A 23,144-nucleotide genomic window follows, 5' to 3' on the forward strand; every position below is an offset into this window, starting at 1 on the left:
GAAGTAACAATCGATGCAGTTAACAGAACTTATTGAATGGGCTCTATACACTCAGCACCTACTTGTCCTGTGGCCACCACTGCCAGCTCTGACATGGAGCTCAGGGCAACCCAGAGATGAGGTCACCTCACTAAATCAAATAGTGCCATGGTCTCTTTTCTGCTTTGAAAATTCTGATTCTAGTACTAAAATAGGAACCCCTCTGCAAATTATTTTAGGGTTTGTCAGGTCATTAAGAGACATTCAGGAGGAGTTTTCCATGAGTCAATATGAACCCTCCCAGCCCTCATCATGCTAATTATTTTATCCAACTCCTGTATGTTATTATGCATTTATTTTTCTTCTGTGGGTCCTGATTTTCTATTTGTTTTTCTTATGAATTTTTCTTCTCCTCAAACAGACTCTCAGCAGAAAAGTCAAGGACTATCCATTCTACTACTTTTGTGAAGCAGTATGTAGCAAAGGCATTAATAGCATGGCTTTTCGAGGGAAATTGTTGTTTTGAAATCCTGGCTCTACATTTATTTTTTTCCTGGCTCTACATTTAATAGCTGTGTGACCTAGGCGCTAGGATTAGGGTGAAGTGAGTAGGGTCCTCACCTTGGGTGCAAAATTTAAGGAGGTGCCCCAAGAAATCAGTAATCAAGATATATATCTTAATAAAATATTTTTAAAAATCAAAATTTAGGGAAAATCCATGATGAACAAAATGTCGAATTTTAAAATGAAGGCACAACGTTTTTTGTTTGTTTTGAGATCCTGCTGTGCTGTTCAAAGAACAGGATTTTCCAGTCAGCCTGTGGTTCCTGGGTCTTTGTGGCATCATGCCCGCCACGGGTGCGGGTTTAAAGGTTGACAAGGGCAGGAGAAAAGATTGAGCAATGCATGACTTCATGTAGTCGTTTTTCAAAATGTTAAATTGTAGAGGGTTTATTCATTTTTTCCACTGAGGCAAAATATGGGAGAATATTTTGATAAGTGCATATAGGGACACACATTTTTCCTTTTGTCTCAGAATTCTGTACAGCCTTGGATACGTTGCCCAGCCTGAGTTTTAGTTCTGTCATCCACAAAAGGCTACAATTGTAGTTATATAATATAATTATAATTATGTTATAATTATATAATTATAGTTTTATAATTATATTATAATTATATTATAATTATATTGTTATAGTACCAGCTCCATGGTGTTGTTGTGAGGTGCTAAATAACTTAGCACAGTACCTATGCTCAATACATATTAAAAACTAATCTTTAGGCCTTCCCTGGTGGCGCACTGGTTGAGAATCTGCCTGCTAATGCAGGGGACACGGGTTCGAGCCCTGGTCTGGGAAGATCCCACATGCCGCAGAGCAACTAGGCCTATGAGCCACAACTACTGAGCCTGCGCGTCTGGAGCCTGTGCTCCGCAACAAGAGAGGCCGCAACAGTGAGAGGCCCGCGCACCGCGATGAAGAGTGGCCCCCGCTTGCCGCAGCTAGAGAAAGCCCTCGCACAGAAACGAAGACCCAACACAGCCAAATAAATAAATAAATAAATAAATAATTAAAAAAAAAAAAAAAAGACTAATCTTTAAAGAGTTCTTTTTAGGACTCTCCATAATTCTTCAGTTTAGTCGAGCAGAGAGTAAATACTCATGAATTCACAGCAGGCTGACTCAGTTGAGGCCGGAGGACAGTGATTTAGTATTAACTGAACATCTATTGAGTGTTAGGACTCGTGTAGGTGTATCATATACATTAGCTAGTTCAGTCTACATTCCTCATTCAGTTTTGTAGGGGTCCACCAAGTTGGAAATCCCATGAAGTTTTAGAAATATTTATTAATATTTTTAAAATTATCAAAAGAAGAAAAGAAAAGAAAAACAGGCAAGAATAAAGGTTCTGTGCAAGATCCCCTACCAGTCTGTTTCCGGAAGAACAGGTGCCCTAAGATCATTCTTATCAGGTAGGAGTTGAGGTGTATTCTCTGACCCCTATCACCAAAGGTAGATCAATATATCATAAAAGGCTCCTTTCAATCAGCAAATTGTCCACACCTCTAAAATCTCCAATTTATACAAAGACCTCTGGCTTCCTGGAATTTCTTATACATTTTTCATTCAAGATAGTCCACAAAAAAAATTTTATTCTGTGATGGCTTGGTTTTATTAAGACGTGCTGTCTCAGGGGCTTATTTGTCCCTTCTTTGGTGCTGTGACTTAAATACCTTCTTTGTGTGACCTTTGAGCAAGTTAGCTAACCTTGGTTTATTCCAGATCGCTGTAAGGAGTAAATAAGGTAAGACTTGAAAGAACTTGGCACAGTGCCTAAAACACAGTAGGTGCTAAATAAATTTAAGCTATGACTAACAAGAATATAAAAATGTAGTAGTGGTCATCGTATAATGTTAGTATTGTCTCTCCGTCTCCCAGCTCTAGACATTTCATTGTTTCCCTGCATTTTGTCACCTCTCTTCCCATTTGCTCCACGAAGGCAGGTGCTCACATGCAGATTCTTGCCTCGGCCCCCTTATATCTGGAGACTCTGGAATCTCTCAGGCTGTCCTGATGTTGTAGATTACAGGGCACACTTTGCAACCGAATCCATCTTTCCCAACGAAGGAACAAATCCCTCCTCTACAACAGTCAAGCACCCAGAAGATAAACAAACAAAAAACCCTCTGCATAATTTTTTAAATATCTTGTCTCTATCAATTAAACCACCCTGGCCAGTCACCCCCAGCTACGCAATAAAGGAAAAAGCAGTTTTCTCACCAATCTCCACCTTCAGCCTCTGACTGCCCTTCTTCCACGACAGAGTGACAGATGAAAATGTTCCAAATAGCGAGTCATTTACTAAAAGATCACGCATTTTTGAACCCCTAGATTCTCACAAAAACAGTCCCTGTGCATAAAACAATAGCTGTAAAACGTAGCTTGTGCTGAAGAACCTGCAGGGGGAGCCTGCCTCCTTAATTACTGGCCTCCAGATCAGCAGACACTGAGTGAAATGCCTTCCTCAGGGCTCCTTTTGGGCCCCTGTCTCCGGAACATAAGTTCTCTCCCTTTAATTTTCTGTATCCTTCCTCGTTAGGAAGGCAGCGGCACAGACTCTTAAGTCCTACTTTATGTGGGTATAAAGATATGTTCTTTGCTTCAGGAGTAAGTCTGTGATTCTCTGCAGGCAGTACTACCTGTATATCTGTAGGTAAAGCTGATACCAATCCTCACCATGTTCACCTAAAAAATTGTCTTGCATAAGAGTTTCTACTAAGTATATTCTGGAAATACCCATATAAACTATCTAAGAAGTCTGCCTTCCTGTTTTCCACTTCTTGCTCTGCTCCCAGCTCATACTTGAATTCTCTCCCTCACCTGGCTTCCCTTTCTTCTACCCTGAATCTGTCTCGTTTTTTAAACTAGAGATTCCAAATCACAGACCTTTGTTTTCATTATTTCATGACTTCTTCCCCATCCAATGCATTCCTGTTCACCCTTCTCCTTTTCAGTTCCTTCCATTTTCCCCGACCCCTATGCATAATGATTCATCTGTTGTTTGGAGTTAGACCAGTGGTTCTCAGCCCCCGGTCCTCTGAGGACCTTTTAAAAAAAAGTGCCCTGGGATGAGATTGATCCCAGAACAACTCCATTAGAACCTCCGGAGAAGAAGCTTGTGCATCAGAATGTGTTCAAAGCAACTCAGTTGAAAATATTGAGCTATACTGAAGGAGTATAAGGACATAGCCCTTCCTCTCTGCTTATGCCCCTTAAGGGTCCCCTCCTCACTAGGCCCTTAGTCAGCACATTTACTGACCCTGCCCAACACTGTGACATCTCCAGGACCTTGTCCATGAGATTCAGGCTAAAGCAAGAATAATGAAGGCTTTTTTTCATAGACCCACAAAAAGGATATAGACTAGAGCAATCAAGTACTCCAGTTAAACTCTGATCTCCAAATTGATTAACATTTACAGCCTATTCCTTATGTGTCCTTTTTGAAGATCACAATCACAGAAATAAGAACAGAAGGACCGCAACTAGGCTGAGGTAAGGAGATACCAAGGACACAAAATTTAAGGAGGCGCTCACTCTCAGGTGCCCACCCTGCACTTACAAGATCCTGAGAGTGAGTGCTTCCTTAAATTTTGCATCCTAGGAGACTCTCTTTACCTCATTCTAGTCCTGGCTCCAAAGGGAGCTAAAATGAGACCTTTCCTAAAGGAATGCTGGAATGCTGGGAAGCGAGGACGAGTGTAATCATCCAGTTCAGTGAAGATTTAATAAGTAAAACTGATACAGCCTCCTGAGCACATCGTAGCAGTAAGATTTCAGAACTTGAAATGAGAATTATGATCTGACATTAGCTCCCAGGGCTGTACCCCACCCCCCAAATCCCACCCCCAATATGCAACTTATGGAAGGTTATGAAAGGCAAGTTTTAGTCAGAAGAGCAGCAAGTTTCTATTTGTGTTAGGAGAGAGTGACACTAATTTATAACTGAAAGTTAAGTGTAACGATACTTTCTCTAGTAACATACTCAGTATCTCTTAATTTGAATTCTTCATTCATCATCCCTATTGTTACAAGATACAAGTGAATTACTGCATGTGGAACACCTAGTCCAGAGCTGGCACAACTGAGTGCTCAAAGCTGGTAACCATTTTTGTCTCATCAGGAGGATAATGGAACTCAGGAAACACTGCTCACCCAATATCACCCCATCAGCAATTCCACGTTATTTAAAGACAGAGTCAAGCCAGGTAGAGAGTGCAGCCTGTACCTCTCTCCAGTCCACATCCAGGGTGGTGGCCGGAAGTTCTCTTGCCAGGTTGTAGTCAGGTCTGGCAAAATCTTCCGGCGCTCCACCACGGTCAGGGTTTTTGGTGAGAGTTTCTGTTCTCTGGACTCCCTGCCATCCTCCTGTCACTGTCTCCTGCTTTCTCTCCACCAAAGAGGAAGCACCCTGTTAGCGGGAGAGCAGCCGCACAAGGGGCACCATTCTGGAGTTCTGTTTGCCTTGACACTTGTCATTCGTGTTAGGGGTGGGGACGAGGGTCGGAAGCTAAAGAATGATGGTTCAGTTGCCATAGATCGGTCAATTTCCTGGTGACCACTACCTTATGTGCAATTTTAATGTTTCCTGAGAATACTGGAAGTCTCTTTAATTATAACTAGGTCTAATTGCTTAGTTGTCTAATTGCCTTAGTTGCTTTCTGGAGCAGAGTGGAATAAGGCCAGTGTGAGAAAAGCAAGATGATAAACACAGCTCCACAGAAACTCTGCAGGAGTCCTCGCGCCCCTACCAAGGCCAGCTGGGGTGAGAGACTGTCCAGCTTCTCCAGCAAAAGAACCTGCTGGGATGGCCCTCTGACCCTGCATTCGCAGGAGAGTGGAGCTTAGCTGAAATATCCACTGTGGCCTCAAACAAATTGCAGAGACTCTGCAGGGTGTGAATTTAAGGGAAATGTGAAAATTCTATTTTGCTCAGTGATGCAAGGAAACATTCATAAACAGAAACCCTTGGCTTTGGGTATTTTTCATTTGTGTGACCAAGAACTGTGTTTTTTAAAACATCATTTTTGAATGAAGGCAAAGAGAAAAACAGTGATGCGGAGGAGTAATTAATTGTTTTTGAAAATGAGGTAAACGAAGAGAAAATAATTCACAAAACCTAAGAGCATGGGCTGGTAGATTTTTTTCCTCAGTTGTCCGAATGATAGGACAAGTGAAAAATCTTTGTTTTTACTTAGAATCTTATTGATTATTATTAAAGGTCACACAATTCAGTATTTTGAAGGAAATGCAAACCCTTTAGTTCATAAAGGTGGGAAGAGCTACAGCCAAAGTTTGAAGTCACTTGCTTATAGCTTCTCCTATATGTCTTTCTCCAGCTCTCACTCTCTTCCTCCTGCCCTCCCTCCCTTTCTCGTTCCTTCCCTCCCTCTTTCTCCATCTCTCCTCAGGGATGGGCTAGGAAATAATCAATTGCCCTTGATGATCAGGTTCCTTATGGAGCCTAGACGATGCCCTGTGATGAGTTGGAAAGGCTGTTCATCTCTTGTGTTGACATCACCATTCGCTCACTCATGGGGTATGACTGTCTTAGCACAAACATGAAGCTGACTCATCTGGCCTGACTATTGGCAAATCGATGGAGGCAGCCATCCGGGGTGTGAAAAAAAATAATTCTGGGGCTTCCCTGGTGGCACAGTGGTTGAGAGTCTGCCTGCCAATGCAGGGGACACGGGTTCGAGCCCTGGTCTGGGAGGATCCCACATGCCGTGGAGCGACTGGGCCCGTGAGCCACAACTACTGAGCCTGCGCGTCTGGAGCCTGTGCTCTGCAACAAGAGAGGCCGCGACAGTGAGAGGCCCGCGCACTGCGATGAAGAGTGGCCCCCGCTCGCCGCAACTGGAGAAAGCCCTCGCACAGAAACGAAGACCCAACACAGCCATAAATAAATAAATTAATTAATTAATTAAAAAAAAAAAAAATTCTGTGTTAGGCAAACTGTGTCCCATTTGACCAAGAGTTTTTGTACCGTTAACTCCATCTAATTGCCTTGTCAACATTTAAACCATGTCCTGTATCTCTTTGCTGCATTAAAATACCGTCATCTTGGTCTGGAATGCTTTTTACTCTTTTACATCTCATCCTTATCACCCTGTCTCTACACCTCTCTGTCTCTATATTTCTGTTTTCTTCTTCTTTGAACTCCTTTCAGTGGATGCTTAAAAATATGAAACTCTGCCTATTTGTTCATAGAATTAGATTTTTCCTGCTTCTTGGTTTTCTCGTTTAGCAAATGGGCCAGCTGTGTTGTGTTTGGACAGTCTTTAATCTATTTGGGGGTGTCACCCGAGTGTATATCATAGTGATCCTGGCAGAGGTATACACATATCGTATTCAGGACCCACTCTGTGAGCCTGGGTGATTCCCCAAATAGAATAAACCAAAAACAAAAACATGAAAACCTTGAAATAAATACTCAAATATATCACTGAGCCATTCTATAAGCCCTAAGTCCAGTTTATTTCTTCTTCCAGAACACCTTCATTCTCTGGAAGACCAGGGATCAGAAGCTTCCCCTCTGCTACTTCCTGCATCCCTCTCACTAGTCTCCTTTGACTTTCCTTTCCTTTGTGGGGAGTCACCTGCCATCACAAGTTTGCTCTCCTGCACTCCTAAGCTCTAAACGTAATTGTCCTGAGCCCCCAAAAGAATCTGTCTCTCTCAGTCACCTCTGCAACTTTTAGTAATTGTTCTTTCTTTCAGGTCCTTCACTCTACTGGCATTTGTTGCTAATAGGAAATCAGAAATAGGCCTCCTCCCATAACTATTTTAGGTTGTATCTTGGTTTGGGTTCCCCTGAAAGAAAACTTTGAGACAAGGATTTGAATTAAATTAATTTATTTGAGAGGTAGTCCTAGGAAACGTAGGAGTGGGAAAATATGTCAAGGAAGGGAAGGAAAATAATAAAATGTACGTGATCAAACCAGTTAGCACTATGGGCTTAGAGCTCATTCCCACTGGGAAACCCTGGGAGAATACACATCAGAGTTATCCCAAACAAAGGCGAGGAAGCTGGGGTATTATCCACCAACTCCCCACCTGTTGTCACCATTAACCCTCTGGGACTTCCAGTCTGCTCTACTTGTGGACTGAGTGTGTTTCCATAACCTCAGTAAATCTTCAGGAGAGGGTCATACATATGTCCAGCAAGAGGCCTTCAGTAAGCAGAGGCTGAGTGGATGTAGCAGACACTGATGGCATCTGTGACAAGGGTCTTAATATTTTTTCCACTGGTTCATAGAGGGCTTTGTCTGCTATACTCAAGAACTTACTTGAGGGATTTCCCTGATGGCTCAGTGTTTAAGAACCCGCCTGCCAATGCAGGGGACACGGGTTCAATCCCCGGTCTGGGAAGATCCCACATGCTGCGGAGCAACTAAGCCCATGCGCCACAACTGCTGGGCCTGTGCCCTAGAGCCCGCGAGCCACAGCTACTGAGCCCACATGCCACAACTGCTGAGCCCATGTGCCACAACTACTGAAGCCCGCGTGCCACAACTACTGAAGCCTGCGTGCCTAGAGCCCGTGCTCCGCAACAAGAGAAACCACCGCAATGAGAAGCCCGTGCACCGCAACGAAGAGTAGCCCCCGCTCGCGGCAACTGGAGAAAGCCAGCGCGCAGCAATGAAGACCCAACGCAGCCAAAAAAATAAATAAATAAATAAAAATAAATAAAAATTTTAAAAAGAACTTACTTGAAGTCACTTCAGTTCAACATGATGTCCTCAATGTCTGTCTTATGCTGGGCACTGTTAAGTGCTAGAGATGGAGAGATGAATAAAGCATTCTGGCTCCAAGGCACTTACAATTTAGCAGGACAACAAAATCACTGAAATAGCCCCTGATCTTTTCTAGTACCAAACAATGAAATAAGAACCACGTGTTCTTCCTGCCCCTTCAGGGACCTGTAACTTGTGCTTTATTTCTAGGCCTTTGGACACATAGAACATTCCTCTCTTCCGTCTGCCCACTGCCTGCCCCTCCTCTCCCCCACATTCCTCCTTTCACCTGACTCACCCAAAAGCATCTTTCAGATATCAGATGCGGCCTCTTCCCAAAGCCTCCTCTTGTTCCCCAAGGTTAGGTTAGAAACTTCTCTTAAAAGCTTTCTTCAGATCCCACATGTCCTTAATAGCAGTACTTATATCAGTTCTATCAATTCTAATTTCTAGTTTATGTATCTGTATTTTCCATGAAAATGTAAATTTCTCGAAAATGATGAATATGATTTCTTCACCTTCGTTTCCTAGGCATCTAGTATACTGCTGGCACACAGTGGGAGTTTAATAAATATCTGATGAGTTATGTATTTTTTACACACACACACACACACACACACACACACACACACACACACACACACACACACACACACTAGTGACCAGGTAGGGTATCATTCAGGGCCACTAACTGTGTTTTATTTGCCTTTAAGCTAAGCCAGAAATCCCCACGATTGTGGAAAATAATTCCATGGGTGTCTTCGGAGAGGTGAGTCACGTTAAAGCTTTTGAAAATCTACAGCATAATATGCCAAGGTGTGTCAATTTACATCATTGCTCAGAATGTTTCTCAAAGGACCTTATTCCAATTAATTTCTGGTGGGAATGAAGGAAAGCTGAGTTGACTCTAGAACCCAAATGGGGATCCTTATTTTCTGACTTAGGGCTCTCAGAACATGTGATCTTGTGATCCTTAGTCCTTAAATTTCCTGGAAAAATTGTCTCAATTGTTTAAATTTCTGTTTAATAAATATTGAAGTAGATAGTGAAGGAAAAGTAGGGCAGAAAGAAGTGCGAATCCTGTTGTAAGAATGGGGTTTTTGCTCATCCTTTGACGTTTAATTTGTTCTAATTCATTTCCTATACCAGCTTTCCTAGTGTTTTGTTTTTTTTTTTTAAAGGTGTAGGCTTATTTATTTATTTATTTTTGGTTGTGTTGGGTCTTTGTTTCTGTGCGAGGGCTTTCTCTAGTTGCGGCAAGCGGGGGCCACTCTTCATCGCGGTGCGCGGGCCTCTCACTATCGCGGCCTCTCTTGTTGCGGAGCACAGGCTCCAGATGCGCAGGCTCAGCAGCTGTGGCTCACGGGCCTAGTTGCTCCGCGGCATGTGGGATCTTCCCAGACCAGGGCTCGAACCCGTGTCCCCTGCATTGGCAGGCAGATTCTCAACCACTGCGCCACCAGGGAAGCCCCCTAGTGTTTTTATTTTTAAGTGACAAGAGGAAATATACCCTTCTCAACTCATTCAGAACCCTGGCTATTTCTTAGGCAGTACAAGGAAGGGCAGGAGAAAAAGGAAATTAGAATGGGGCCCTCGGACTTCAAATTCTTATAGGTAGTTCCCAGCCTCTAGTCTCTGGGATCTGGGCTTATTTCCCAGCTCTTCCTCTTGCTGGCTGTGACCTTGAACTAATTACTTCACACCTTTGTAGTCAGTTTTCCCATCTATATGAAGGGGGTAAGGAGAGTATCAGCACGTTGTTGTTGTTTTTAGGAATTAAATGAAATAATGCATGAAAAATTCTTGGTATATATTAAGTGCTCAATAAGCATTTTGTTGTTATTACTACTAATGTGTGTTGACCAGCTGTCTTGTGGCATTATGACTTCATTGAAACTTTTCAAAATCCCAAGTAAAATAAATATTCTCCTTAATTCTCAAACATTTCCTGTTACATGGGATGAGAGAAAATTATATTCCAGTTTCTTCTAGCCCCAAGAACATTAAATAACTTATGATTTCTTGTCATGTTTTCACTGAATATCAGTCATGTAATTTGACAGCTGCATACAAATCATAGCTCAGGCTCTGTGGTATGGTTTTAGATGAGTGTATTATCCAAGTCTTTTGATTTTATGAATTAGTCTCTTAGATTAATTGTTATTATAATCGCAAGTACATAGGAAAGGTTTCCATTTTTGTGTTCTGCCACAATTAATTTTCAAGTTTATTAGTGGACTGCATTTTAATAGTTTAAGTAAAATAAATAATCTAATGATATAATGTTTGGTAGGTGTTTTGTTTCTTACCAGGATTTTTTTGTAGGTTCTTGGGCCAATGTTTATAGGTAACATGGACTCAATCCAGATATAGAACCACAAGGTTGGATCCAAGAATTCCAGTTTAAAAAGAAAAAGACTTTGTCTTATGTGTGATGAGATTTTCTCTTCTGTACCCATGCTTCCCTGGGCACTGACTAGAAAAACCAGAGAACTTTCCTTCCTGGGGAATTAGTTGGAATTAGTTGTTGTGGAATCACCACCTCCACATAACCAGCTACAGGGCACAGCTTGTCTTTGGATCTTTTAAGACCTTGTCAAACATTGGTAATTCCTCACTCTGATATTTTTATAATCCCAATTATATTTTTAATAACTTATTAACTCTTCAAAGCCCTTTCACATGCTTTTATCGTGTGATGCTCCCAATAAGCCTCTGAAATAGGTAGAACATCTGTTATTTCACAGATGAGAAATTGGGGCCTGGAGAGTCTAAACCACTGGCTGAGCCACTAATGAAGGGCAGAGGTGGAATGAGAATTTAGCATGCCCGTACCCAGGCAGGATGGCATAACGGAAGGAGATCATGCTTCAGGGGCAAATAGAACTAAGGTCAAATCCCAATTCAACCACTTACTAGCACATAGCCTCATCTAGTAGTTAAGCTCTATGAGTCCCAACTAACTCATCTCCAAAACTGGGATCATAATAAATATTACACAGGGTTCTTAGGTACATTAGATTTATGCACAGTAATGGAGTATGTAGCACAGAGTGGATGTCTCAGAAATGTTTCTTCCCTTCCCACTATTTATCACTCACTCACGCTCTTTCACTTATTCCTTCCTCTGCATGAATATTCATAAATCTGCTATGTAATTGATTCTCAGAGACAGCGGGGGGGGGGGGGGGTGGGGGGGGGTGGGGGGGGTGGTTAATGAAAAAACACAACAAGATAGGTTGTGGAATCTGATAAAGCTGGGTCTGAATTCTCCTCCTTCACTATTAACTCTGGGCCTTGGACCAGATTAGATTAGATTAGATTAGATTCCTCATCAATGAACAGGGACAACGATCCCAACCTCACAGTGGTGACATAAGGACCAAATGAGAGACCTGTATGCAAAGTATCTACTGTCTGGCAACCATTAGTGCTCAGTAATGGTAATTTCCTACCCACCTCCCTTCATCTCTTAAAAATTAACCAAGTCAACATGCATGTATTGATGCTCACTAGGTGCTACATGTTCACTGCGCCAGCAGCCCTAGGTGTTAGAACAGTAGGGGTTTGGTCAGCTGTGAACTGTGTCTTCCAGTGGTACTGGTTAAAATTACAAAGCTTATGGTTACTTTAGCTTTCCTGTAGAATAGAAAAGCCCCCAAATTATTCTATCAGTGATGCCTTTCAGGCTTAGACATTCTAGGGATGTCCATGGAGAGTGTCACCCCTATGGATGTCGTGTTCTTGCGTTTTCCAAGGGCTCAGCTTTGCCAGGGCTCCAGCATGGCACACAACCTCACCTCCACAGCTCCATGGAAAGAAAGAGTCTTTAACATAAACTTCAGGGCCCCCCATGTAGCAGCTTTTTGCTCTAGAGCAAAAGATGCTGGGCCGAAGAGTCCCTCGGCTGCAGCCCCTGGCCCTTTATACCTTACTCTGATGATGCAGCAAAAGAAAGCACAGGAGAGATACACGAAAACTCTAGTTTACTCAATAGGGCAGTCTTTCCATGAGCCACATGTATCTCTTTTTCCTGCCTGTGCTTTTACTCAATCATCTCCATGGGTCCTGTCCTTGTCACTCTCTATTATGTTTTACAAAATTTAGGAAAAAAACTAAAAAAACAAACAAACAACAAAGCTACCTCTTGTGAAATGTAGGAAACAAAAGCAGGTGGGATTAAAATGCCTAAAAAGGAAGAGAGGTTAAAATAATAAGACCCATGGAAAAAAGAAACTGTAAACTAAAAGCAAAACATCAGCGTTTAGCAGGAAAGCTCCAGTAGCTATTTACAGAATTTGATTGTTTCTGTTTATTTAATTTTGGTTTTGCAAAGCCTGAGTTTTTGTGGATTCCTTGACCTTCTTAAGCTCCATTTCCTGTGTGTGTGTGCATGTGTGTGTTGTGTGTGTGTGTTTAAGATTAGATATCACAGCCTTTTTTCCCCCTCATAGCATCTTTTGTGGCACATTAAGACTCTGAGTCCAAATCTCCAGCCATGTGACTCCCAGCCGCCATCATCATTTGCAGCGGTGAGCCCCTGAGCCCCTGAGCTTTCACCACAGATGGAAAGGGTCCTAAAAGGAGCACCACACCACTGGGGGGAAACCATAATGGAAGTGAAAGCTTTACTATCAGACAGGTTTCTAGAAAAAAGGGGATTACAGGACTGCAATGCAGCCTGGGTTTTTCACTAGCCTGGTGTTTGGACTTGTGTCTTTTCACAAACAGCTCACAGGGAAGACAGATCTGACTGTTAGAGCTGCTGACATGTCTAAGAACAGCAGTAAAAAGGAGCCACATAGGTGGGGACCAAACGAGGCAAAACACCATTATTACACCAGGATCTTGTCTGCTTTAGGGACACGGCTGTCTACAAGATGAAATGCTGGCTTTGTCTCCTCTTGTCTTCCCCCACTCTCACCATGCCCTCTTCCCCACTCCCAACGCAGTTTTAAAAATAAATAAATAATAGGTTCTACAGGAATCATCCGAAACAAGTCAGCTCCAGCACAAAGGCCAGAGTAGTTTCTAGTTTGATTTTATTCTACTCCTGAGTTAATATTTTAAGCATATCCTCAGCAGCCCAGGGAATTTTCCTCTCCATATGGACTGCTGGATCCCTTTTCTCAAAGCATCTCTAAATATTTAAAGATGAACAGCTCTTAAAAAGTCGGAGAACAAGGCGTTGGCATGCAGTTAGTACCTTAAAGAGGAATATAATCTGAAACCTACTGCTCAAGTGAATGAGTGGTCTGCGTGTTATGCGGGGACAAAACAAAAGCTACTTAACTCATTAAAGTTGACCTCAGAAGCTAAGAACATGTTCTCTGTTCTTCACTCTCTCAGACAGTCAGGGTCTCCTACCTTTCCATGGTGAGTTTTCTCTAGGGAACTGTCTCTCTTTTTTTTTTTTTTTTTAAAAAACATCGTTATTGAAGTATAATTGCTTTACAATGGTGTGTTAGTTTCTGCTTTATAACAAAGTGAATCAGTTATACATATACATATGTTCCCATATCTCTTCCCTCTTGCAACTCCCTCCCTCGGAACTGTCGCTCTTATCCTCACATTTCTTCTCTATCCCTGTTTCTTTTTCGATTTTCTGCCTCTGTTCTTTATTTCTCCTAATATACCCCAATCTCTCCACCTTTTTCTTTTTCTTTTTGAGGTTCTTTCATCTCTTCCTCATATACTCCTCCTTTAACAGAGCTTAAAATGAAATCAAATTATGCTTTAATGTATATCCTCTATTCTTAATGTTTAATTCAAGTGAGTTGAAAAGTCTTTAATTTTCTCTGTGCTAATTATGCATTAATTACTTATGTGTTAGATTGTGAGAAAGACAGGATTCAGACAGGCTATATTGATGAAACAGCTTTAATATAAGCACAGCAATAATGGGAGAAGGATATGCATCAGAAGGGTCTGGAGATCTCAGGCTCTGGTTTCTTTGTCCTTCCACTGCTGGGTCCCACAGAACAAGCTTTGTATCCAGTTCTCAATTCGACACCAACATGTGTGCAAACACCTCTCTCCCAGGAAGCCTAATCTCTGTTCATGGTGGGGTCTCAAGAGTGAGCTGGTCACATAGGCATATTCCAGCCACCCAACCAGCCTCAACCATCAAAACCTTCAGTTCCACCAAAACCAAGTGCTAGGCATAAATCCCATTATTTTCACTCATCAGTGCTGACAGGCTGGTACATTCTGCCCCCAAATAACCCACAGACCCATGGTGGCAAACTGACATTTCTCTTTAGTTAGTATATTTTAAAGTTTTGGTGAATACACCTCTAAGGAACCTTATAGACAAGCATTTGGCCAATTCAGACCTGCTGAGATTAACCCATACTATGCTCTCTTTCTCTTAAAGACAAAATCCCACTAAGCCACTTCACTATATATTAGAGCTGGAACTAAAATGGCCTTCTTTGCTATGGGTCTAAATTCAGTGTTTTCAGGATAGAATCCCCCAAGCCCCGTTTAAACAAAATGGAAGGGATGAACTACTGCGGGCTGGTCTTCCTCCCTCTGGCAGGCCTTCTTCTCAGCCCTCACCTTCCGCCTCATCTCCGGGATGGCCCTTTACACCTCGGCCAGGGCTCGCTCTCTCCTTTCCACTGCCCTCTCCCTCCTAAGTACCTCCTTTTCTCTTTGGCTGGCCTGCTCCAGGATCCTGGCCCAGTCGCCCCCAATGCCTGTGGGGAGCTGTGGCCCTTGAAGCCTGGCACTGCCCAGCCTGACCATAGCCACTCTTCTCCAGCTCCTCTCTGTGCATGCTTTTCAGATGCTTCCACAGGGCTGTGGTGCCCACGTTAACCCCAGGGCCACGGCCCACCTGCCTGCCACACAGGCGGCAGGTGGCGTATGGGTTGGGGTGGTGTCCAGCACCGGCAGGGGCCAGGTGGAACTACTCCCAGGCCTCGGAAAACCAAGTCCCCCTGTTGTGGGGCATCAGGGTGGGCATGGCACCCGCAAAACGGCCAACCAGTTCTCCCGTCTCACTGATCTCCTCCTCCTCCTTCACTTCTAAGTACCCTTTTGCCTTTATCCTGGTTCCCTCCTCTTCCTCCTCTTCCTGCCTCATCGTGTCTCTTCTTTACAGCTTTCCTTTCCAAAAGTCTCTAAGGCTAAAAGTGTACCTGGGAAGGGACTGTGGTGACTCTTGGGGATTTGCAGTAATGGTCAAAGGCTGGCCACACCTGGGTGGTGTGATGTTTCCTTCTTTCTGCTTCACTGGAGAGTAGGGGTGAGTCAGAGCCTAGCAAAATGGCCTCGGAGGCCCTCCTGTACATTCCCTCCATGACCTGGATACATACTGATCCCTCCTTGGCTGGCCCAGAAGACAAAACAAATTCGTGCAACAAATACAAAGCTCTTTAGTGATCTCAGTGTTCTCTACATCAACCAGCAACACAGGTGTTTTTGAATATTGAAAATTTTAGGTTTTTCTCTTGATTCTCCTCCTGGCTGCTTCCGCTGTTGCTGCGCTCCTGGAGATCGATCCAATGCCTTCTGGAAGCAGGAGGAGCAGCCTTGGGGTTCAGGCTGTTCAGGAGCCCCAGGGCTGGGGCCTCACTGAGTCTCCCTCAGCGTGGGTAGAAGCGCGCATAGACAGATGCTGATGTCTGGAGACTCGCGTTTCCTCAGAACGGATGCAACAGGCTGTCCGGAGGCTACAAAGTCTCCCAGGGTCTGGGAAATAAAGTCCTCAGTGTGAGGTTAGCTTGTCCCTAGGGAGGTCCCTCTGGGGCTGGGATTCTAGGAACTCCACACAGCAGGCTGAGCTGTTCTCAGCGGGAGGAGCCGGCATGCCCGAAGGAGAGAGAGGTGGAGTGAATCTCCGCAGACCTGGTCGCGCCTCGGTGTCCTGGGCAAGCAGCTCACCATGCTCCACCTTCCCAGGCACCATCGCCTGCAAAGCCAACAGCTGATGAGAACTTCCTGACAGCAGCTTACTCCAGATGTTTGGCTTCTTTTGAGATGTACCTCATTTTAAGAATAAATAAACCAAGGGAAAATTATAGTACATGTTAAAAACAGCCTGACTTCTCTCTCCTTTCTTGGGTCATTTCTTAAGTGATGGAGAGCCTGTTTGTCAAGCTTTGCAACTTTGAACAGTCAGGAAGCACCTCCCAGCCGCAAGTGGGTACTTATAGGCAAGCAAGGCTCTGGGCTGGTCTCTGATGGCTCTGGTGCAGGGTGAGCACTCCTGCCGCCTTGGAAGGCTGTTAGCTGACTCCTATCCCTGGGAGGAGGGCACCTCCAGTTCCTGTTCCCTCCCACTTCCAGGGAAGCCTGGTTTCCAAGTGGGTGTGTCCCTGCCTATAGGGTTTTTCTGCAATAAATGCAAAACTTTTCTCCGCCCCCCTCCACCACTGAAGAAGGTTGTCCCTGGCAAATATCATGTAGTAAAACAGTAAGTCAAGCACCTACAAGTTCTGCTTCCAGAAGACTAGATCATCTGGCCTGTCAAGCAAAGAAGGAGATTTAAGAGGGGGAATGGGTGACATATGGGCAGAGAAACCACATGCCTCAAAGACATCTGTGGTTTTAAATATTTTGTCCAATTGTCAGACCATGAGTCTCCATTTTCGGTTGGAAACTATTGATGTTGTAAATACAGTCAGTAGAAAAGCCAGAGAACTTGCAGAAAGGGGAAGATTAAGTGAAAGGACTTCCCCCCCGATTTAGAGAAATATAGCAGATTTGGGGTTGCTTTTTATTATGTTATGTAACTAGAATTGGAAAAGCTGAAATATGTTGGCTTCCACTCTCAATTGGAATGAAATAAAGGGATAATCAACTTAAGCAAAAAATATGTATTTCAGATAGATAGATAGATGATAGATAGATAGATAGATTTAGGAAGGAAAACCTACTAAGAGGAGACAGGCACATTTTAAAGGAGGTGTCCATGGGAGAAAAAAATTTTGAGTTATAGAAGAAAATATAGAAATGGTAGAGTAGAAAACATGTAGAGGCTGAAAGTCAAATTTCAAGTGAAAAATAAATGTGTGGGGTATGGAGAGACCCCAAATAGAAATGAAGAATTGGTAAACAAATAGGGAAACTCTTTTTTTTTTTCTTTTTTTAGGTTTTCTCTTTCTAGACTAAATAGCTATTTTCAAACTGATTCTGTGAGAAGTCCTTTGGAAAAGGTTCTGTCCAAACTTAAGCAAACTGAATATGGGATTTACAAATGGTCACCATTTCAGTATTTCATCTGTGGAAATAAGGGAATGATCAGTCTTACAGCCAGATTTGGATTCATTTTTCCTGACTCATCAGTTTTATCCTGCTCCAACCTCTCCTTCCAGGACAACATCCCCACCTCACTCCCAAGCCCATGAACCGTTCCATCTGCCCATCTTTGTGAATTCCCCACTACTTTTCACCTGTAGGATCCAGGCCCAACTCTTGCCTGTCCACAGAATATAATTGTACCCTCTAAGTTATTCCCAGATTTCATCCTTCTCTGTACTCCCACAGAACTCTCCAAATACTTTTTGGCACTTACTGCAGAATTCTTTGTGCTACTGCTCACTTATTCCATAGGTACTTAGAATAATGTGCTGGAGAAACCAATAATTTGCTTGTTTCATGAATGCAACGGACACACTGAGTGAGTGAATGATTTTGACTTCTCAGCAGAGTAAGGGGTGTGTGTGTGTGCGCGTGCACGTGTGTGCTCGTGTGTGCTTATATGTATGTGTACGTAAACTCTGGTTCATATTTACTTCATTTTTTCCCCAAATTTAGTATGTTTTTCTTCTTAATTGTTTGGAAGTTCCCAAAGAAATACAGCTCTGCTTGCTCAGCAAAACCATATGTGCTTGACATTTCATTATATGTTCGACTTCAATTTGAACTAGTTTAGTCTGAAGCTTTTCAATTTTGGAGACTAAAGGAGTTTTGGGACAAGAACCATATCCCTAAACAAAATCTTGGAACACTGTCTGGAGCTGGTATAGAATATATGAAATCTGAATCATTCCATGAAATCTGAATTCAGAGAATCTACAAGAGTTAAATCTTTTTGATATTTTTATTAAGTTGACAAGAAATTTCTTCAGTGAGCCAGTTGCCTTTATGAAATAATGGAACCCTTACTTGTTCCTGATATGACCATATCCTCATCTTTTGGTGGGTTGAATGAGAATGGAGAAAATGGATCATGAGAGGGGTTAAAGGTATGGGCATTAATACAAACCTTTACAACTTTTAAAAAACATTTTTTTCCTATAACTCTTACATGGACGACCTGGAGATAAATATCAATCTTTGGCACTTTATTGGATTAAATAAATTGAATTATCTTTCCTTTACTTAATAAGAATGTATTTCAGGGGACCTGGTTTTACTTTTAAGACAGAAACAGACATAATTCCATGGAGCTGCATTCCTGTCACGTGCCTGCATCCCACTGGCAAGTGCTGAATGGGTAGGAAAGCTGGGGCTGCAGTGTTTGCTACTACCATTTTGGATACAACAGATGACCTCCTCCGAAAGTCTCATGATATCCTTGGGGTTTTTGCCATGATGTGATGTTCTGAGGGATGTTCAACTGCTCCTTAGTGGGATCTCACCAGAAAGATGGGGCTTAGTATCCTGAGGTTTGGTTTCTCAGTTCTGCTCAAGACCAGACTCTTTGGGCATCACTATCCTGTGGGGAAATTGGCACACCAAGCATTAAATATAGTTAATTGTTCTTTACTAGTTAACTAGCATATTCATCAATATTCATGTTCATCAATGAAAAATATTTGAGAACTAAGAACTAAGGCTGATCATATGTAAAACACACATATCTCTGGATGAGAAAACAACTAAAAATGGGATTATAATTTTGCAGCGTCTCAGATAAAATAATGAAGATCCGATAAGTCTTATCGGATATTTTCACCAGGCTCTTGAAAAGACTACCATCTTACAAAGAACAAACACAGTGTTGGAAATAAAACATAACTAACCCTCTTCTAAGCTCCCGGGTTTTGTAACATAAGCTACCTCTTCTTCTACTTCTTTCTTATTTCAATACAACGTGTTTTACCAGGAAATGTCTTGGACTGGGATTAAGGTAACTCTTCCAATTGTGCCATCAACTACATTCTACTCCTTTTAACCATTCTGTGATTCTGTGCCTTGATTTCCCCATCTGTCAAATGGCAATAATAAGGTGGGTCCTATCTAGCCTATAGGATTGTTTAGATGATAAAATAAAAAATTAATTAGGAAAACTCTTTACCAGTCAAAAGTGAGATGTTTATATTAAATGGTTCCTGTAATTGTTGCTACAAATAGTACTTTACATTATTTGGGGAACGAAAGCAACAAAAGTCTGGCTCTCTTTTAGCTTTCAGTCTAACAGAATATTCTTCTCTGGCCGCTGCCTGTTACAGCTTCTTCTTTCTATTCTTTGGTTTCCATTTATACAGTTTTATTCTGCCTGTGTAGGGATGTAATTTTCCTTTTCCAGAATCCAGACTTGCAACGTTAGTATAGTCCTAGATTCTTCTTAAATTGACCTTAAATTCTAACCATTAATTTATAACATCTCTATAGGAGATTGCCTGTTTATAGTTCACTCATTAAACCTCTTAAAGGTAAGCACTGCCTTGTTAAAAGTGAAGAAAATAATTTTGTGCCAGTTTGCCTTGTTTGAGGCTTGGTGGAGATGTAAGGGGTACCAATTCAGTTTCTTCTGAATTGGCAAATAATTCTTTCTGTATTCTACCTTTAACCCCCTCCAGAGAATATTTACCTGCTCACTGTGGAATGTATTTCCCACAGCAAATCTCACATGGTTTATAGAGAGAAGCTTCCCTCAAGGTGAAAGAGAAGGTAAGGAAATCAGTCAATGGAAGCGGGTTTGGCAAAGAAGGAAAACAAAGAACAACAGAAGTTGCCACTGCCCCAGTTGATCTTGGCATTTAAGAGCAATTCTCATTCCAAGAAAGACATCATCTTGCCTACTACCAAATGCCATTTTCTCGTACCTCATCTAGCTCCTCCAAGGGGTTGGGAGGTAACATTTCCCAGAATATAAGAAACATATTTGACTTGGTCAATTCGTATATAAACACTAACATTGTATCTAACTGTTAGTAAATGCAAATCTTTTATATGAGTGCAAACAAGTTTAATTCAACATACATGAATTAGTCATTTCATTTAGTTCAGTGAACTTAGCATCACTACTTTAAACCAATAAACAAATAATTTCTACTTTTGCTTGCAAGGATCTGGGTGGGGTGGGGGTGAGGAGGTTTGGAGGAAGTGTACATAAGGACTTGGCTCCATGACAAGGAACATGTTTACCAAGAGGATTAAAAGTTCCCGGAGCAGGACACACATCAAGACAAGCTCAGGTGAGAACATACAAAGCCATGTTCTCATAGGTGGTAAACATGGCAGCCTCTGCCAGGACAATCCCAGCTGTCTCCTGCCTGGGACAGCAGCCCTTCTCCTTTCTCCTGAGTCATTTTTCCTCAGAGCTCAGTATATTTTCAACAGTAACTGAGTCACATAGCTCTTGCTGCATTATGATCTTTAATTGATAAAATTTTAAGTTTACGTTGATGAATGATTGTATTGATCCACTTGATTCATTTTGAGACTATTAACTGGTTTTGTTATTAGATCACTTTAAAAACAATTCACCCACAATAATGACGGGATGCAATCCTGCAAATATCTTTTAAGGGTCATTATAGATATGTTCTGTTAAATAAGCTGTGATTTGATGTGCCCATTACCCTTCCGACCTTGAGGCCAGGAGGTATGGCCAGAATTTTACCAGCGCACAACTGCATTTAGTTATTACTTCAGCAAGTGATAACTTCAGAACTGGCATTTAGAACCCTCAATGTCAAGAAGCTGTGAGAGAAAGTTCTGGCCTACAGGGATGGAGAGTTTTACATTCATTTCCTTCTACCATGTATGCTATTTGGAGGTGGTACTAACAGTGGCAGTTAATATTTCTAAAGAAGACTTGCAGGACCCCAAATGACAGTGTTATAAGTCTACAGCTTAATTCAGGAAAAGGATATAATCTAGCAGCAATAGTCTTAAAGTAAGGTTATGCCTCCCATGTACACATTTACAGCACTCAAAGTGGGGAGCCCAAAATGGAGTCTCAGCTGAGGTGGTTTTATATTTTCCCAGTCACTTAGGCATATTCCTGCTACTACTGACACTCGACAGAAAAGTCCTCCCAGGTTCTCGCCTAGGCAAGGGGCAAATCATCAATCTCACTGTTACCAATAAGCAATGCTGATGAGCTGGGAAAACTTGTCCCTAGACCCACTAGACCCATGGTTACAAATAAAGCAGCACTTTTAATCAATATATTTCATACCTTGACCATGGATCGATGCCATGCAGGAGCTTGAACAAAAGAGTTCAGGTTAATTCCAGGCCTGCCGGACAAACGCTCACTGCAAAGAAGCTGTGGTTTGACCACTTTAGATTCTATATCACCATGAACCACACTGCCTCTAGCCACGCCTTGGCATCATTGTATGGCTCATACGGAAAACGTTGGCGGCTAACCTTGTTCTTATCTGCCTTGTAGAAATACACATTACTAATGAAAAGAGAAAAGACAAAGGAGGATTTTGGGAACTGAAGTCTGTTTTGACAAGTGTGTATGATAATAAACCGGCCCAGTCAAACAACCTGACCATCTGGTGTATGGCTCTGTCTCCAGTCCCTGGAAACAAAGTGTGGAATAGCTCATCCGAAAAGATCACATTTTCCTTGGGTGAGTTGTCTATTTAATGAGATCAACAAGGGGTGGCCAAGACTGCCATAAGTTCAGAACATTTCTAACTGAAACAAATAGAATACTGATTATTTCCATGATACTTTAATCTCTGAAAACTCTCTCTACACAACTCAAAATTATTAGATTTCAAAGTAGGGGACATTTTTTGACTAAAGGAACTCTACTGAAAAGAATTTCTTCAAATAAAAAATAGCTGATTCCTGTTTCTAAGAATTTCTGATGAATACAGCAGTTTTTAATTCAAATTCCATTAATAATAACTCAACTAGCATTTTTGTTAATCTACAATATAATAAAATTAACACTAATATATCGATGATCAAGAGAGTTTTTAAAACCCTAAAATTACTTCAGAGTCTATAAAAACATTCATTTATGTATAGGGTATATAATTCTAATATTTAGGAATGGATAAACCATGTATGAGATATAATGATTTTATTTTCTTGTTATTGAAGTATAGTTGATTTACAATGTTATACCAACCTCTGCTGTTATAACAATTTTAGTATCCCTAGATTTGAAGCACAAAATCTGACACGGAGGATTTTTATGAATTGAAAATTGATATGTGGGATCGTTCTACTTCTTACAACATTAGATTAACCAGCATATTCATTACTCTGAACCAGATCAAACAATAAAGATTTACTACATAAAAGATGTGAACAAATATCTCAACAAATACAATGACAACAGATTGTCTATAGAAAATAGAAGTGCATAATGACAACTATCAAATATGCATATGTAACAGTAAAGTAATACCTATAAAACTTAAACAGCTTTGCAAGTAATTATTATGACTCTGCAGAACCATTAACATCTTTTACCACCTTCCTATTTTCAGAGATATTGTAGTCTATAACATACTTATAAAAACCAGAATAATTTATGAGGGAAAGAGTTTCCCTTTGTTTCAAGGCTACAGTCTGCATATTGGGTCCTTCCCAGCCCTGTTACCAATGCTGTTAGTTGGTTCCTGCGAGCTTTGGATGGGGTATGTTGCTGTGTAAACCCATCCCTGTTGTGCAGAAACAGGTGCCATTCAGACATGAGGACAGTGGCATCATCCCTG

The 23,144-nt window shown here is 41.8% G+C and overlaps 2 protein-coding genes across 2 annotated transcripts in view; one reads left to right on the forward strand and one right to left on the reverse strand.

The window, feature by feature from the left end:
- Nucleotides 1-23,144, forward strand: part of CD96 (CD96 molecule) — a 91,562-nt gene that overhangs the window by 21,082 nt on the left and 47,336 nt on the right. Inside the window, 4 exon segments of the mRNA XM_082394811.1 lie at nt 4,659-4,866; nt 8,988-9,043; nt 20,031-20,121; nt 21,854-22,042. Of these exon segments, the coding sequence (XP_082250937.1) occupies nt 4,659-4,866; nt 8,988-9,043; nt 20,031-20,121; nt 21,854-22,042 (544 nt within the window).
- ZBED2 (zinc finger BED-type containing 2) lies at nt 13,967-17,947 on the reverse strand. Its single transcript, XM_082394799.1, is given in 4 exon segments — nt 13,967-14,862; nt 14,866-15,007; nt 15,009-15,187; nt 15,191-17,947. Coding segments are annotated over 4 exon segments (597 nt in total). The 5' UTR covers nt 15,365-17,947; the 3' UTR covers nt 13,967-14,760.

Source organism: Balaenoptera borealis, assembly GCF_965194805.1.
Source record: "Balaenoptera borealis genome assembly, chromosome: 5".
Taxonomy (NCBI): domain Eukaryota; kingdom Metazoa; phylum Chordata; class Mammalia; order Artiodactyla; family Balaenopteridae; genus Balaenoptera; species Balaenoptera borealis.